A 19,627-nucleotide genomic window follows, 5' to 3' on the forward strand; every position below is an offset into this window, starting at 1 on the left:
AAGTAGCTGGGACTACAGGCATGCACCACCATGCCCAACTAATTTTTGTATTTTTAGTAGAGACAGGGTTTCACCATGTTGGCCAGGTTGGTCTCGAACTCCTGGCCTCAAGTGATCTGCCCGCCTTGGCCTCCGAAAATTCTGGGATTACAGGTGTGAGCTAGTGCGCCTGGCCTTTGTTTGTTCTTGTTTCTCTAGTTACTTGAGGTGTGACATTAGGTTGTCAATTTGTGCTCTTTCAGACTTTTTGATATAGACATTTAGCACTGTAAACTTTCCTCTTAGCACTGCTTTTGCCATATAACAGGTTTTGATAACGTGTGTCACTAGTACCATTCTTTTCAAATAAGTTTTAAATTTCCATCTTGGTTTCATTGTTAACCCAAAACTCATTCAAAACCACACTAATTTCCATGTATTTGCGTAGCTTTGAGGGTTCCTTTTGCAGTTGATTTCCAGTTTTATTCCATTGTGTTCTGAGAAGATGCTTGATCTGATTTGGAGTTTCTTAAATTTATTGAAACTTGTTTTGTGGCCTATCAGATGGTCTATCTTGGAGAATATTCCATGTGCTGATGCAAAGAATGTATATTATGTAGTTGTTGGGAATAATGTTCTGTAGATTTCTGTTCAGTACATTTGTTCTAGGATACAGTTTATGTCTATTGTTTCTTTGTTGACTTTCTGTCTTGATGGTCTGTCTCGTGCTGTCAGTGGAATATTGAACTCTCCTACTCACTATGTTGCTGTCTATTTCATTTCTTAGGTCTAGTAGTAATTGTTTTATAAATCTGGGAGCTCCAGTGTTAGGTGCATATAAATGCAGGATTGTAGTATCTTCTTGTTGGTCCTGAGAGAGGAGATTTTTAAGTGTTCTCGTAACAAATAAAATCAAGTATGTGAGGTAATTCCTATGTTAATTACTTTGATTTACCCATTTCACAGTGTATGCATGTGTCAAAACATCATGTTGTACAGTATAAATATATACAGTTTTTATTTGTCAATAAAAATAAATATAAATTAAAAAAACACATATTTAACTATGGTTAAGAATGTATGTATGTGCACACTGAAGAGCATATAATCTCCACAGTATCTTTCTCAGTGTTAGGAGGAATGGATTTTAAAATATTATATGAAAACAAACAAGAAAAGACTAAAGCAGTACCTATTACAGATAACATTCTGAGGAAAAAGAACATTTGGACTTGCTAAAATGTTTTTGACATCTACATTGAGGACCCAAGAAAATGATTTTCTTTTTAGGTTTGGTTTCAGTTATCTTGTGCTAAAAATATCTGTGAACATTAAATTTCTTTGATCTTTGTCTACGTAGCTATCACACTCTGTAATGGGTCTTTAATTATATGTTTTTGGCACTGCACCTGGTAGGTGAGAAGGACTGTTGCATTTCTGTTGTTCACTCATCAAATAGCAATTACCCTTCAACTCTCCTTACCCCTGTTACTGTGAAAAAAAAAAAAAAAAATTCACTTAATTTCTCTGCTGCCCACCAGAGTCAGATAGTATAACATACCAATTGGTTTAGGAAAAAAGAATATGTACGGGTGGTATATGCTAATGCCTCTATGTTTCTTCATTGCATTCAAATAACTTCTTACTTTATTCATGACATAAACTTGGTATGAGCTCTGTTTCATTTGCAGGGCTTATAGATTGGGAATGTGATTTTTTGGAATACGTTTATTTTAACAAAATTCCACTAAACTAAACGAAATTGGACGTCCTGTGGTGTGCGTGATAGAATTTTAACTATATTACTTATCTTAGGAAAATAAACCAATACATTTTTCTTGTGGAAATTTACATTTTATTATAAGTTTGACTGGTTATGTTACTAAGAAGGCATCTTTAATAAGTGTCCTAACATAATTATATCTACTATTTCAAACATCTGAAGAAGATAGAAAATGTGAGTAGCTTTTACTTGAATATTTGGAATACTCTCTCCCTTCGCTTCCCCTATTGACCATAGATTGAAGAGTCTATTTTCATTGTCATTCAAATTTTTTGGTAATTTTTCCCCATCATTACTTTGGAGCAAGACCACCTCTTATACTTTTCTAACAATAATGTTTAAAGGAAGGTGGGGAGGAAAATATTCTTGATTGTTAGCCTGTTAGGCATTCAGATAGATTTGGGCATAAGCCATTTCTTAGACTATCTCCAAAGTAACTTAGACAGCTTATGAAATTGATTTTAATAAATAAAGAACTTTTATCCTTTTAGAGAGTGTGTTTACTTAAACTATTGCCCTCAAGAGATTTTTATATGTAACTAGAGCATTTAAAATTATTTTGTAAATATGTAAGAGGAATTTGTCTTTATGTAATATAAATAGCTAGAAAGAGTACACATTTCCTACTTTGTAAGGAACTCCTAAAAATGGATGAGAGGCATGAAACATAGTAGGATTTTTGCAGTAAGACTGATAGAATAAACGCAGCCAGAGAGAAAGATGGAATGTCTTCTTTGGTGTTTCTAAGGAAATCGTAATCTATCACAACATTGAAGTCAAAACCACTCAGAGGTAGAACTGGTAAACTGATGCATTCAAACTTTCTATGAATCACATGAAATAAATGATCAGTGACTGTCAGGCTTCGAGGGTTTATGCACAAATGTCTGAAAATGGTAGTGTTATGTCAAATAGATATTTTATAATTGGTCAGAGATATCTCATGGATTAATCTACTATGATGAATAGTTTCCAAGGATATTCAAATGCCCAAAGCTATTGTGTTTGCTTTCATGTAGAGAAACCTGAGTGGACATAGACGTTTTTATGGATCTAAGACCAAGTCAGTTGTAGTGTATACAAATCCCCATATATATTATACATGTTTATATATTTTTTAGTGGGTATATATATTGACAGCGAAACTATCTATGATGTTTATTTAGCCGAACAAATTTTCCTTTAAAGATGCGGAAAATACTAAGGTTTTCTTGGTTACTGTTTATGCAGATTTGATCCATGGACTGAATACAGGATACTGTTTATGTTGGGCTACGTACTGGTTTTAATCACATAGCACTCTTTCTTTCCATAAGTGTATACAACTAAAATTTGGTTTTAGTTGCATTAAAAAACATTACAGTAGCAATATTGGTGTTAAAGTGAGATGTTTTCCTATAAAAAAACAAACCAAAAACACACCACTCAAGATAATATTTAAAGTCTCCTCAACCCTTTGAATTAGTTGTTTCACGTGTTATAATTTTACCAAATTTCTGAATTCCCCCAAGAAACTCTGAACTATCATTCATTTTATTTGATGTTCCAGTGATTCAGGTTGTAGTTTGAGATTACACATGAGAATAGAACACCATTAGAGGGAAATAAAACGCTTTGTACAGAACACGTAACCCTCTATACTAGCCTTTAGCACTGCACAAACAGTGATAAAGGGATGACATGACTAATATTGGACTCCTTCACATGAGACCAATTGCCTTTATAGCTTATGGGATTCAGTATAGAAGTTTCTAATTTTAGCTTTAACTCTTGAAAGATAGATGTTAATTTGGATAATCTAATCACTGATGGACATGCAGTCACTATTTTCTATTATATCTTCATTGTATATAGCATACTGAACTCATCTGTTCATTACATCTTTGGTTTTACATTATATTTAAGTGAAATGTAACTAATTCAGAGTCTGAATCTCAAATTTATGGGAGAAAGGTTGAGGTTTTGGGAAACTGTGAAATGTTGTCCTGTACAAGAATCTGTGAGGGAGCACAGTCTTACTGCCTCCTTCAATAGGTACATTTATAGAAAATTTTCCTCGTTTTGCTTTGCCCTGAAGTTAGAGAGGGGAGAGTCTTGCTTTCTCTTTGATTTAGGGTTAATTGAATCTTCTGATACCTTCATTAAATGTAAGATTTTCTTTCCTTTGATCATGCTGATCAGTATAAGTGGATCCTTTAAAAATAATGACCTTAGAAGTTCTAAAGGCTTGAGATAGGTTTCTGTTTTAAAACTTCAATATATTTTTGATATAATTCTGTCAGGATTATACATGAACTAAAAATTCTCTCCCCCTCACCATTATAATTTCCATATCCTGATGTGAATTGGCCAGTACTAAATATAATTAAAATTAAGTATACACAAAATTGGATAGTGACCAGTTAAAACACATGAGGTTGGCCGGGCGCAGTGGCTCACGCCTGTAATCCCAGCACTTTGGGAGGCCGAAGCGGGCGGATCACGAGGTCAGGAGATCGAGACCATCCTGGCTAACACGGTGAAACCCCGTCTCCACTAAAAATACAGAAAATTAACCGGGCGTGGCGGCGGGCGCCTGTAGTCCCAGCTACTCGGAGAGGCTGAGGCAGGAGAATGGCGTGAACCCGGGAGGCGGAGCTTGCAGTGAGCCGAAATCGTGCCACTGCACTCCAGCCTGGGAGACAGCGAGACTCCGTCTCAAAAAAAAAAAAAAAGGTAATATGAGTACCAAATATTTAAATTATAAAGTCTTAAAAAAAAATCTTTTTTTTAGAGACGGGGTCCCACTATGTTGCCCCATCTGACCTCAAACTCTTGGACTCAAATGATCCCCCTGTTTCAGCCTCCCGAATAGCTGAGATGACAGGCGTGACACTGTGCCCCAGTCTTATTTTTAAACAAGTCAATAGAGTAAGTTTAGTATAATTTTAGTCATCTGCATGTTTTATAAAAATTAATATAATTTTCATTAAGTGATTAAAAGTTGTGTTAATACTGTGGAAAAGGATTCTTTAATTTATGCCTAAAATTCATCCTGCATTTTGGACTAGAAGATTCAAACAACATTCAGATTTTTGGTTTTTAACATTTTCCAAAAACTTCTTAATGGCTTTATTGTGATGTTTTATGTATATTATTTCATTTAATAGTCACAAAGACTTCATGGGGTATAGGTAGTATTCTCATCCCTATTTTGAAAATAAAAAAACAAGCTTAGAAAATTTACGTATATTATCAAAAGTAACACAGCTAGAATATGTAGAGATGAGATTAGAACCTAGATCTGTTTTCCTCTAAAGCTTATGCATTTAGCCATGCAGCTATGTGGCCCCACAGCATAATCCATTGATGGATGATGGAATATTTTCTTGATTTTTGGGTGAACTTGGAAAAAAGTCTTTAATTTTTAGCTTTTTGAGCAGCATAACAGATATTAGCCTCCCTGATAGATACAGCCAAACCTTTTTTACATAGGGTTGGAAGATGCTATCTCACTGTGATTCAGACCTCTTGTTCCCAATATAAGCTTCCTGGCTTCCTTTTTAGTCTCCAGATATAATCTTGGCTGCTGGTTCACTCAAACATTAATCTTCCTGACTGGTCTATTGTTTTTGTTTGAGTGGTTCATTTGTTCCACTTGGTCTCCTGACATGTGACCACAAATGTCAACTTGGACGTGTAGCATGTTAAGACAGTTCTTTAACTTAGGTAACTTGATAACACAAAATCACCAATATGTTAATACCTTAAAAAGTGAGATCGTGGACTTATATACCCCATCAAAAAAGAAATAGTATAAGCTACATTTTGGCCCTATTCTTTCTGATAAACTACCTTACCTAAATCTTGACTGAAAATTTTAGTTGAAGTCTCCAGTTATCTGTCCTTAACAGTATTTTGTAGATTTCTTATGATGCTCAGGACTTTAAAAAACAATAAAAACACGAATCGAAAAGTACTTATCCTTTCTAAATAAATGAACTAAGCTGTTAAATAATGAAACATATGTTTGTCTGTCTAGGCATAGATATGTAGATATAAACCGTTCTGTAACACCACTAATTCTTCTTAAGCAAGGTATTAGAGCTATTAGCTAGATGTTACAGAAAATTGTGTACTGGTCCTGTTTTAGTAATTTCTAATGATGTGGTTGAAATAAGCATGCGCTTAGGAGTCAGATATGGATTTGAGGCCTAGAACTGCTACTTACTTGTTGAGTGATGTTTGGGAAGTCACTTAACTACTTTGCTTCTCAGTTTCTTTACCTAGAAACAATTTTCAGAATGGCTAAACTTAAAAAGACCGACAAGGATTTGGGGCAATTAAAACTGTGATATTTTGCTGAAGGAGTGCCAAATAGCCACTTGGGAAAGCAGTTTTTAAACAGTTAAACATATACTTACCATAAGACCCAGCTGTTCCACTCCTAGATATTTTTTAACAGAAATGAAGGCATTCTTACACAGATAACTTACATGTCAATGTTTGTATCAGCTCTATTCATAATCATCAAAACCTGGAGACAAGTGAAATGCTCATCAAGTAATTAATAGATAAACAAATTGTGGTATATTCATATAGTAACAAGGAATGGAATACTAATACATGCAACGAAATGGTTGAATATCATAGTATTTATGCTAAGTAAAAGAAGCCAAACACAAAATTTGAAAACTGTACAATTCCGTTTATAATGATATTCTGGCAAGCACAAAACTATAGGGACCCAAATCAGATAAGTAGTTGCCAGGATGCTGGGAGTAGGGAAAAGGGATTGACTGCAAAGGGGAATAAGGGAATATTTTAGGGTGATGAAAACGTTTTATATCTTATTTGTATTGGTGGTTACATGACTATACTTTTGTTAAAATGATAAATTTTACTATATATAAATCATACCTCAGTAAAAAGGAAAGAAAATAACTCATGTTTGGGTTGGTTATGAAAATTATAAAGAGTCATTTTCCTCCCCTATTTTTCCTTCTGTTTGGTTCTTCATTATTCTCTGCCTGTTCTATGTCCCTCATAAATGTAAGGTCCATGAGAAATGTCAGTTTCTTATTTCAGGGCTGAGATAGTACAGAAAAATTTATGTCTTTGTCTGTAATCTCTGAGTAAGATTTTAAATCAGGTCATCAACTGTATTCTTATCATTCTAGATGTTCCAGTTAGTACTAAATAACTCAGAGCTGGAATTTGCATACTCCATGAAATATACCAAATATAACTGTTTCAACTGGATTCTTTTTTTTTTTTTTTTTGAGACCGAGTCTCGCTCTGTTGCCCAGGCTGGAGTGCAGTGGCTCGATTTCAGCTCACTGCAACCTCCGCCTTCTGGGTTCACACCATTCTCCTGCCTCAGCCTCTCCGAGTAGCTGGGACTACAGACGCCAGCCACCACGCCCGGCTAATTTTTGGTATATTTAGTAGAGTCAGGGTTTCACCATGTTAGCCAGGATGGTCTCGATCTCCTGACCTCGTGATCCGCCCGCTTCAGCCTCCCAAAGTGCTGGGATTACAGGCATGGGCCACCGTGCCCAGCCCTCAACTGGATTCCTGATCTGTGTCCTGTGGCACTGGGAGGGCACAGTATGGTTGGGAGGGCATGTAAAGCAGCCTTGAGTTCTGAGCCTGAGTCCTGAGAAAGGCTTCCCCTGCTTCTCAGCAATCCATTGTTCCATGCTAGTGGTTCTCAAACTTGAGCAAGCATCAGATTCACCAGGAGAATTACTTAAGACATACATTTCTATCTTCCTCCCAGCTACTGATTCAGTAGGTCTGAGGTAGGGCACAAGCATTTTGATTTCTAATAAGTTCCTGGATGATGTCAATGCTGCTGATTTGGAGTGCACACTTTGAGAACCCTTGATTTATGCTTACTTCTAGTGTTTCAGTGTCAGAATTTCTGCCCACATGCTCACATACAGGAGCCAACATTTTGTTTTTAAACTGCCTCCTCATTTCATGACCACTTTTGTATTGGCTGAAATCAGTATACTGTATGTATATGAGAAAGAGAGAGTGGGGGAGGGGGTGGAGGAGAGAGAGAAAGAGAAGCAGTAAAACAGTAAGTGCTTGGCTGGAGTTCACAAAGTGTTTGATGTCTGAAAGGCAGAGAAATGGTGGTGCTGGCAAGAGAAAAAGGAAACAAAGCTATGTCTAGCCTCACCCCCTTCCTTTTAACCTCTTGCGTCATTGTTGGTAATTATTTTATCCCCTTAGCAATGGGCTCATTTCAGGCTCCCATTCTCTCTACTGTAAAAGTTTTAAAGACTCTTACTAGGCCTCGTCTGCCCATTGGCCTAAAATATTCTCATTTAAGACTTTTCCCTGTCTGGTTTGTAATAGTAGGTCCTGCCTCCTCACACTTAAGTTGTATGATTGTATCTTTTTTTTTTTTTTTTTTTAAAAGAAAAATAGTAACTTTCCCTGAATAAAACCAAAGTACCATAAACTGCACCATTTGAAACGGGATGTGTGGGCGACTGATTTCAATTGAACAAATCTGAATCATGTTCTTGTGAATCATGCTTCCCTAGACCAAGAAAGAAATAACTCTAATAATTTTAATAGCAGTAGACATAAAGAGGATATAAGTAAAATTCCGAATTTTAAAAACAATTTGTGGTAAATTTAAAGAAATCATGGATTATTTCATCTTCCCAAATGCCAAAGCGGATATTGAGGACTATATATAAATTTGTTCAGAATTCCTATTATGTAAAGGTTATTGCAGGGTACAGTGTGCTGTAATGATATCTGCTGATTTTTCTCTGTGATAAATTAAATTATACATTACATATTATTTAAGTATATTATACTTGAAGCTGATGTCCCTTTATCCCTCTACCACCACCTCACTGATTATCGAGCCTTTAGAGAAAATAGCTGGTTGCACTAGATGATTACATGCCTCAATTGGATAGTAGCTTGTTGCCAGTTATCATTACAATGCCATATTGATTTTTTTCTTGTTTCCATTATGGAAATTAAAGCAGAATTTGTTTAAAATGAGCTTCTATGTATATTGTAGATGGCGATTGGTTCTGAATATGAGCTATTTTAAAAATATATTTTTGTCAGTGATGTGATGTCTCTGATATTCCCTTAAAAATTTAGGTCTCTGCTTTATTGGTAAGATTTACCTTAGGTAGCTATGAAATGGATAAAGACTGGAATGGAATGGTTTAAATATATATAGCATAGATAATATTATTTCACAGAAGTCTATATTGGTTTATGTTTATGATGTTCTTGGGTAGTATGAGATTGCTTATTCTATTAACCATACAGCCAGTAAATTTAATTAAATTTAAATTAGCAAATACTTATTTAGTGTTGACTCTATTTAATATAAATAGTTAGTGGCTATATATGAGCTACCTTGCTAAACGCTATGAAATATAGAAATATTAATGAAATGATATAACTATCTTTAGAGAATTTACATGCCAGAGGGGTAGGTAAGACATGGCAAGAATCATTATGATTATGTCAAGCAGTAAGAGATAAATATTACATGGAGATTTTAAGGAAAAAGAACTCATTTGATCGGAGGAATTACAGGGGAAAACATTAATGACTTAAAACAGCCAATTTTAGTTTTAAATAGTTGGGAGAGATGGAGTTGAGGTTACCTTCTGGGAAGAAAGAATAAATGAGCTAACATGAGGAAGCACAAGGTGGGCTCCAGCAATGATAATTTGTCTGATTTTATTGGCACATGTGCGTTAAGGCCTGAGGCTGGATAGGTAGATTGAGGCTACATCAGAATGTTGAGCCAAATGATTTAAAATGTATTAAGTAGTCCAGTGGAAATTTTTGGACAGAAAACTTTGGTTAAGGGCAATTTAATCTGTCACTTTATAAAATGATTAAAAGAAAAGAATGAAGTTGGGGAATCACCAGTTGGGAGTCTCCAGGCTTATTAAAGGAAAGATAACTAGGGCTAAACTAGAATGTTAGCACAGGCATTGGAAAGGAAGAAAGGGGCCATTTGGAGGAGGCATTCTAGAAGTAGAAGTAGAATATTTGTGAATAATGCTCTACATTAGCAGTGTTTCAGCCTTCTGCCACACAGGAGACTTTATGTCCAGCTAATCTCCTAAACCTGCTTACTCAGCTCCTGCCACATGGGTCTCCTCACAGTTCCTGGAACATTCTAAACACACTAGCTAATGCCTCATGACCCAATTTGCCGTTAATCCTTCTACTTGGAAAGTCCTCACTTTCAGAGTTCTGCTGAAATACCTAACCTTATCAAAGAGTCTTTCCTGATCACACAATGAAAAATAGCAACCTGCCACTCCTTTCATTCTATTTTCCAAGGTTTATTTTTCTTCATTGCATCAAAGCAATTATTACATTTATTATATAGTTAGTTAGTTGTTCACTGTCTCCCTATCTCTAGACAGTAAAGTCCGTGAGGCTAGTTGCTTAGTTTTGTTGCTTGTTATGTATCTCTCTCACCTAGAACATGCTTGGAACTTTGTAGACACTCGACAAATATTTGCTGACTGAATAAATAGAATAAGTGCAAAGGTGAAAGAAATGGGGCATCAAATAATTATGCCAGTATTTGAAGTCTGAAGAATTTAAAGGGTAGTGATGTTATTAATAAAGTATTAAAGAGTGGAAGATAAGTTGACTTAGGGATATGGAGACAGAGGAAGATGAATTCAGCTTGTAAACTCATGCTTAAGTATGTCATGCTGGTGAAACAGCCAAGGCAGTGCTGTGTAATGGGCAATCTAAAATGTGGAGAAGTCTAGGATTGAGGTAAAGATCACTGAGTCATCCTCATAGAGTCAATACTTGAAGCAGTGGGAATTGAAAAAATAATGACAAGCAATATTGAGACAGAATTATCAGATTTGAAAATTAAAATTTTATTTTGGATATTTAATGTTTTAAAATTACTTACTTATACATCTAATTTTTTGTTTATTTCTTAGCTGGGTTAACAACTTTGGCCATGAAGGTCTTGGACTTTTATTGGATGAGCTGGAAAAGCTTCTGGACAAAAAACAGTAAGAATAAACACAAATTAAAATCACCAAAGGGGAAATGTTTCAGCACAACATAATATACATTTTTCTTTTATTTAGGCAAGAAAATATTGACAAGAAGAATCAGTATAAACTTATTCAATGCCTCAAAGCATTTATGAATAATAAGGTAAGTAGTATATATTTCTGCCCCTGTCACAAAAGGTGAGAACTTGCCCAACACTATGAAAGTATGAAATGAACAAAATATTTTTTTACTATTTTTTTTTTATTTGCAGGGTACATGTACATAGGTGAACATGTGCCATGGTGGTTTGATGCACAAATCGACCCGTCAACCTAAATAATAAGCCCGACATGCATTAACTCTTTTCCCTAATCTTCTTCCCCACCCCATACCTATTTTTTACTTATGTTTCTGCTATATTAATTAATTGTAGACTAGTTATTATAGGCTTATAAATAGTAAGGGTTTATAAAGTTTTACAGTGAGGTTAAATACACATTTGAAACCATATATAAAAGATAAATTTGATGTTTAATTTTCCAAAATGTGAGCTATTGTTAGTTTTCTCAAATTTTTTTTATTTCTATGCTGATATTTCAGTTTAACCAAAGAACTCCTCACAGCATCCAGAGGATTTCAGGGATGATATAACTTCTGTAGATCTAAATCTGTTAAAAAAAAAAAAAAAATGGAGCCCTATTCCAATGTTTCTTCTGTTCACATATATTGCTTTCATATAGGGAAGATAGATAAAACAGTAATTTCCATTGTCAATGCTGCTAATTTCCTCAGGAGGGTGAGCTAGTCAATGAAACAAACAAACAAAAAAATGATTGGAGAAACTGTATTTGACTCTTGTCTATAATTTAGAAATGCTGTGTCTGATTCTTATTGTTTATTCCTCCAATAATTTCTTTCATGTGAACAGAGGTCTTTTTGATTTTACAGTATACTAAATGTTCAGAAAACATAACAAAAAAAAAGAAATGAACAAAATAGTGAGTGCTTGTTCAGTTTACGAAAGGGTCTTTATGATGTAAATCCTCATAATATTTAAGTAATACTTACATGAAAGTTATACTTTGCTTCACAAAATATTTATTGGTGGGTTTTTGAAATCATGCAAATGAATTAGTGTTATTCCCAATTTAGGTAATAATGCTTTTTCTTTAATGGTAGTAGGAAAATTTAAATGTTGTTTGTTGAATATGTTTCCACACAGATAATTTCTGTTCTATTGAAAAGGAAAATTGTAGGGATGGGTTGACTTATTTGCTAAGAACATTGTAAGATTGAGATTTCTCTTTCTTTTATGTTTTATTAATGTCAGCAAGTTTACATACATATAAGACATCTCTGAAAAATTGCAGGGCCTTTTATGTATATGTATAATACTAGTTGCATTATAAGGGACCCTATGAATTTTAGACAATGATTTTTCTTCTAAAAATAGACTTTACTCAGGTTATGAAGTTACAGTATTTTTTCTATAAACTATTTTTTTACTGTCTTAGAAATGACCTCTTCATACCTATAGATAAAATACTATTGACTAATTCACTTAATTGCCTAATTCCCTTTACATAGTATTTTAATAATCTCAAAATAAATAATAGAAATAATTACGACAATAAGTAGAAGTTTGCCAAATGTAAAATATGGCTATTAATAACAATGCAATAAAATTATGTATTAATCTATAAACAGTCTCAAGCATATGGAAATACATATAAGTATTTATATATTATACATACATGTATCAGCAAAGAATGTTACTATATCAGCATATGCAATGAATGCTTGCTAGTGGACATGAGACTTCTGAATATAATATGCTAGTTGTACTGTTTCTGGAAGTTTCTTACAGAAATATTCCCATCACTACTAGTACAGATTTTCTCAAAATCTGGGCTCTTAGTCTTTGGTTACAAAGTTAAACAGAATCTGATGCCTAACAAGGAAATAATGAGCATTGCTTCTTCATAGCTCAAGATAGATCTCTTTCTTCAATCGAGGGAAACAATGACATAATGGAAAGATAACACAGTTCTAGAATTCAGGAGATATAGTTCATGCTTTGTTCCTAATAAGTTTTGTGGCCTTTGGAAAATTACTTGACCTCTCTGAGTATCAGTCCCCTCATCTGTAAATTTAGCTATAGGACCCTTTGTTCTAAATTCTTATTGGCTCACGTTGTCAATTGTCACGGCTTTTCAGGATGCTAAGTAATTTTAATCAGGACAGTCACTAGAGAGAGTCATAATAGTAAGATTCTTATAGACCCTTTTTTTTTTTTTAACAGGACATACTTTGATTTGTCAACATTTAGTTTCTTAAGAGTTTGGCAGTTTCGAAAAGCATAATGATTTGACTTAGATTATTCGAAATTGATGTTTTTAGTTAGGCCACATTAATGTCTTGCACATAGGTGTTCAGAGCATGGATTAATGGATCTTTTGAATTATAGATATGTGAAACAATCGGCATAAAATATGCCTTCAGAATAGAAAATATGCAGTGATCTTTTCACTTCATGTTGGAATAAATTGTCCAGATCAAGGAGTTAAGCTTTTATCCGAAATGACTTACACATCAAAATTTTTGGCCCCATGGAGTTTAGATTACCTACTTCAACAACTCCTTTCTTTTATCCAATACATGTAAAAATAGGATCATAAAAAGCAACCCATTTTTTCTTAACTTCCAGTACTATAATATTGCTCTGATGTTTGGATTAATGATTTTCCAGATATATTTCTCATGTCTTCTTTTTTGTTTTTGATGTGTCTCTCTATATTAAAAACTACTTTTAAACATTAAGTAAAATTTTTTAAACCTAGTGATTTCACTCTCAGTCTCAATGACTCATAAAACTATTAAGTTTGGTAATTGCATGGTCATTGTCTCAGTTTTGCAAATGTGTTTTTCACTAATATTCATTACTTTTAATCATCTACTGGCCACCTTTATACATACTTATCTATTTTGTTTTTGTTGCTTCTTTCCAGACTTGTTTCTTGCATTTTCTTTTTTTTTTTTTTTTTTTTTGGGTCTTATCTCCATATATTTTCCTATTTATTATGACCTGTGATAAACTCACATTTAAGAGCTTTAGCTATGTTCCCCATCTGCCACTCGGAGTTCTTTTAGAAGTTAAATTAGGGCTGATGGAACTATTCATATGGTTGGTAATAAACTAAAGTTTAGCTGAAATGGAAATTTTGCTCCGATGAAATATCCAGTTTCACCATTAGACTGTAAAATAAAGCAAAATAAAAATTTGTGGGACAAAATAAAAATGCTTTTAGTAATGTAATGAAAATTACTTTTAGATTTAGAATTCTTTATTTACATGCATACACACACATATGCTTAGAAAATAAATGAAAATGGTGTTTTCTCTCCTTAATTGACTTGTGACACTTAATAAAACCCAGGTGCCATTTCTTTAGGTTCACAGCTTTTGTAGTGCAGCACAGCTGTCTCAATCAGGGAGGATAAGAGAGAGAAGGCATGGGAATATCCATACTGAGGCTTATACTGGCATATAGTATTCAAAAGAGCCTTTTAAAAAAATTTTCTCTTTTTCTTCACCTTAATTTTTCATACAAACATATTGGACAATTTAACCACAAATTCCAGACATCTCCAGGGAGACCCAATGACATAAGTAGAACCTTACTTTAGAAAATCATATCAGTATGCGCTTTATATGTTATTCTTTGTTGAAGAAATACTGATTGTTCCCATATTTCCCCAAATTTATGGAATTTTTAGGGCAGGCTAATGGAGATCATATATGATCAAGGAGCAACAACTCCAAGATGCAGTGATTTATATAAAAAACAAAGATAACTGCATTTGAAGAATATTCATATAATTAGGTAGAACCTCATTGTGGGGGTATGGGTTTTTGGAAGATCATTGTACATTGCTTTTTTAAATTAAAAATATATTCCATAGACATTCTGAATGAAGGTTTTTTTTTTTTTTTTTTTTTAGTTTGGATTACAAAGGATTCTAGGAGATGAAAGAAGTCTTTTACTATTGGCAAGAGCAATTGACCCCAAACAACCCAACATGATGACTGAAATAGTAAAAATACTTTCTGCTATTTGCATTGTTGGAGAAGAGAACATGTAAGTATTGCTATATTGTTATATTTGCTGCATGGAAAATGACACTTAAGAAATTAATAAGTCCTACTTTTGTTCTCTTTCTTTGGATAACTTTCATGAAAACAGTATTTTAGATAATTTTTGATTGAAATTTTTATCTTGCCTGTTTATATTTTGGCTTCTTTGTTGATATTATAGAAACTAAGTTTAAACAGATAAAATCCCAGTGGGAAATTCTTGAAAGTTGGATTCAAAGCGATTGAGCAGAATTTTGTTTTGGTGGAGGTACAGCAATCATTAGAAAGTGGGCAAAAGTCAGAGAGTTATTTTGGCAAATACACACACATACATACACAAACACTGTGCTGCATATCACACAATTTGAATAGATGCCTTTATTTTACATTATCTTATAATAGTATTTTACTTTATATGCCATGGTAAATGAAAATTATTTGTAAAGTGAAATAAACCCACCTGTTAGAAAAAAAACGTTGTTGATAATTATTCAAAGTGTATATGTGCCACCAAATGCAGCAAGTTGTTGCTGAACATGCATTTGATCACATTTTATGGAAATAATATTGAATCAGAAGCAAACTTTCCGATTTGATGACATTAATAAATCTAGTTTGTAACGAACCCTTGTGATAAAGAATCAAATATCTGCTAAGGACCCGAACCAAAATATTTCCTTGGAACACTTTGCGTGACAGTAATAATGTCAATTTGAGTCAGAACAGGACTATGCAAAGATTTAAGGATGTTGCAAGATGTTGACTTTCTCATAACTGTTAGAGTAAAATGAGATGTTGTTTAGTGTTTGCTACTGTCCTCAGAAACCAAAAGACAAACACTAAACAAAAATATTATCATATTGAGTCTCACCTCAATAACAAACTGAGAATGTGATAACATATGTAAAAGCAAGGATCCTTAGATTTTATTTTTTAAAAGTTTATACATGTGTAAGAAATATTTTTTAATCACTTAGATTTTCAATATACATAAAATACAATGTAGTCCAGTATAACTGTTATGATTTAATTATAATTTCAGATATAATTTGATGAGTAGTATACTATATAGAGATTAATTTGTTTTAGGCATTGTATGGAGATACTTACCAATATTTTTGGTCAGGTTAATAAGTTTCTTGTGCTAGATAATTATACATTCTTCTTTACCTGGGCTTTCCTTTTTAGAGTCTTTTTTTTTTTTCCCATTGTCAAAAAATGTTGATTAAAAAAAATTCTTTAAAAAATAATCAGTCTTTCCAGAACTTTATTATAAAATTACAATCTATGCTCCAATAAACTGTTAACAATTATAGGTGTCATATTATGTTTAAGTGATATTAATGTTAACACATGAAATATCAAAACCTGAAAATTTAAATTTTAATGTTTATCACCTAAGTATTCTTTTTTTAATGTCACCCAGAAAAGTTACTTTCCTTAAGATTTTTAAAATCGAATTTTCCTTTTGATGCCCTAAAATTATTTAGAGCTATCAATATTTGCCTTAAAGAAATATGCGGACAGGAACACAATTCCTATATTGTAATGGTCTTTCAGTTAGACTGGAGGAATCAGTTCAAGAAATCTATTTTACGTGATAGTGACTATAGTTAATAACAGTGTGTTGTATACTTGAAATTTCCTAAGAGTGTATGTAGACTTTAATTGTTCGTACCACAAAAAAATGTATGTGAGGCAATATATGTTAATTAGCTTGATTTAGTCATTCCAGTATGTATACATATTTGAAAACATACAATTTCCATCAAAAAAGCAAATGATAATTTATAAAAATTCTAATGGTATATATAAACATCGAATACCAGACAGAAAATAGGGAATACTGAGAGGACCCATGCTCATTGTGTGTGTATAAGAAGTATTTCTCATTTCTGTTTCTTCTTTTTTCTCTACAGTCTAGATAAACTTTTAGGGGCTATAACAACAGCAGCAGAAAGAAATAACAGGGAACGATTTTCACCAATTGTGGAAGGTTTAGAAAATCAGGAAGCCTTGCAATTACAGGTGAGTTAGTTTTGTCTTAAATTGCTTCTAGAGTTATATTTAGAGTACTCATTTTGTATAACATCAACTCCATTTTAGCTGGCATTTAAGTAGTATGGAATGTAAAACTAAATTTTTTCCTGTTGCTAGTTTGTGAGAATTGCAATTTGTTTAAAATTAGGAAAAATACTTTTGAATTATTATAAATGTGGCAGTTATGGCTGTCATTGATATTTAGACAAGAATTTAGTAATTAATGTAATAAACCAGGGAAATTGAAGCCTTAGCAATAATTCAGGCAAAAGGGCACGCAATTCAGCCAATGCCATTATCCTAGCAAGTGTTAGTGAAGTCGGTGGGCTTGTAGAAATTTAAGCCCATTTAATTTAAGAAAATTAAACACATCTCTTTTTGTGCCATTCAAACAACATTCAAAGGTGTGACTCACCAGAATAGAAGGGATTGAATTGTAATTCTTAGGTTAGCGTTCATTTGATAGCCCTGTGTAGACACAACTTACTAAATGCCTTCTTTAGAAAATGACAGAACTCACTACCTTTACCTAGATGGTTTCAGGAAATGATGCATTTTATGAATAACTCTGTTCTTGAGGCATGAGAATGCATATTTATTGGCTATATTTACGGTATGAAGTCCTGCACTAAGCATTTTAATTTGCATATATTATTTGATTTTATTTTCACAACAACCTAGATATGTAGGTATTACTGTAGTATCTTTGTTTTGCTTATGGGACGAATAACTTGAATGAGATTAAATAACTGGTCTAAAGTGACACAGTTTTTAAGTGTCACAGTCGGAATTTGATTCCAGGTTTTTGGTCTCTGCTAATCTCTCTTTTAGACAATGTATACCATTTAATGTACCATGGAAAATTCTCTTAATTTTTTTTTTAGTTCTCATATTGTTGTTCAACAAAGAGAAGGTAGTTTCCACATTTAATTTTATCAAGCTACTTAGCATCAAATGTTTAATTCAAAATTTCTTGCTTGATGTGAAACAAACACAATTAATTTTCTCCTTATTTATGTATTATGAAGTGTTTGTATTTTTGTTTGCCAGAGTTTGAAACAGCATCAGGTAGATGAATTGGCTTGTCTAAAGAGAATCTGTAATGTTACAAAATTGTAATACCTCTCCAAATGTTGAAGGATCTTTGTTAATCATGACTTCTACTCCAACTATATTGAAAATTTTAGATCAGCTTTTATGTTGTACTTTTATGTCAAATGTATTATTTATTTATTTCTTTCTTTATTAAGATGGAGTCTTGCTCTGTTGCTCAGGCTGGAGTGCAATGGCACGATCTCAGCTTGCGGCAGCCTCTGCCTCCCAAAGCGATTCTCCCTGTTTCAGCCTCCCAAGTAGCTGGGGTTACAGGCATGCACCACCATGCCAGGCTAATTTTTTTATTTTTAGTAGAGATGGGGTTTCGCCATGTTGGCCAGGCTAGTTTTGAACTTCTGACCTCAGGTCATCCGCCCACTTTGGCCTCCCAAAGTGCTGGGATTATATTACATATTTTAAAGATTAGTATATTTTTTCCCAGTGTGTAATAATACATTGTTTCTTATAAAATTTAATCTTGATAAAATTTTATGCCTCTACTGAAAGGTTGAAAACTGCCTTTTTAAGATGACTTTGAAAGTTTTGTTCGTGTTCCTGTAGTTGGGCTTACCTAACTAAATTTCACTGGTTTTTCAGATATATGTGTATGTTTGTACTTCTCTTCGAAAGTTTGTTGAGTAGGAATGAACTCTTTTATTTATATTCACAGTTTTCATTACATTGATACATTCTTAAAATCTTCTTCAATTAAATTTTTAGCTACAACTCTGTGAGTTATGTATTATTACCTCTGGTTTACTGATCGGGGAATTGAATTGCTAGAAGGCACTCCAAAATCACCCAGCTCTTAAGGGATAGAGCTGTAATTTGAACCCATGTCTTTGTGATGCCAGAATTTGAATACGGCATTGCCTGTACTTTGAAGGGATACCTCTGCCAATGAGTAGTTCACCCCAAACAATGAGATGGGAAAGACATTTGCTAGCCTTCAGGAAGCTGGACAGAATGGAATGATAAAGTGACAAGTTGTTAACAAGTAACATATGGAAGAATCATAGACGTTTTGTTAAGTATTCCAGAAATTGTTGAATAATGATTATAGATGCAAACATATGCAAACCACAATTTAAAATTTCACATTTTAATGAGCTACAAAATTAGTAATTTGTTATATATAAAGACTAGTACTCTCACAAGAATTGTGAAGTGAGTTTGTTTATTTAGACTATTTAATGTGAATGAAAAGATGTCCTCTAAAAGTTCAAAAATATATTCAGAATACAGAAACAAAAACCCAAAAGTTTAAATCTGTTGTTTAAAAAATATAATTAGTGTTGTATTTTAACAGAATTACTTTTCTATTTCTGTAGTATCCTGAGACTTCCCAAAATGTTATTACAGTCTCGGGAAGTAATTTTGTTAAAATAAGGGACTAATTATTTTTTAAATAACAACTATATACATTTTCCCCCCTTTTTGGGGTTTTAAAAAAGGTTATTAACTTCTCACAGATATTTTTTCCTAGCTTACCTTTAAAGTGAAATTTTGTACCTATGATAGGATTTTCATTATCTTCAGGAGTTCAAGAAATAGGTGGAAGATAAATCGCATATCTTCAT

At 33.3% G+C, this 19,627-nt stretch overlaps 1 protein-coding gene across 1 annotated transcript in view; it reads left to right on the top strand.

The window, feature by feature from the left end:
- DIAPH2 (diaphanous related formin 2) overlaps positions 1–19,627 on the top strand; it is an 880,788-nt gene that overhangs the window by 206,171 nt on the left and 654,990 nt on the right. The window contains exons 11-14 of the mRNA XM_058441333.1: positions 10,717–10,791; positions 10,870–10,939; positions 14,780–14,916; positions 16,832–16,940. Of these exons, the coding sequence (XP_058297316.1) occupies positions 10,717–10,791; positions 10,870–10,939; positions 14,780–14,916; positions 16,832–16,940 (391 nt within the window). The remainder of the gene's footprint in view (positions 1–10,716; positions 10,792–10,869; positions 10,940–14,779; positions 14,917–16,831; positions 16,941–19,627) is intronic.

The sequence above is a fragment of the Hylobates moloch genome, unplaced genomic scaffold (assembly GCF_009828535.3).
Source record: "Hylobates moloch isolate HMO894 unplaced genomic scaffold, HMol_V3 SCAFFOLD_7, whole genome shotgun sequence".
Lineage (NCBI taxonomy): Eukaryota > Metazoa > Chordata > Mammalia > Primates > Hylobatidae > Hylobates > Hylobates moloch.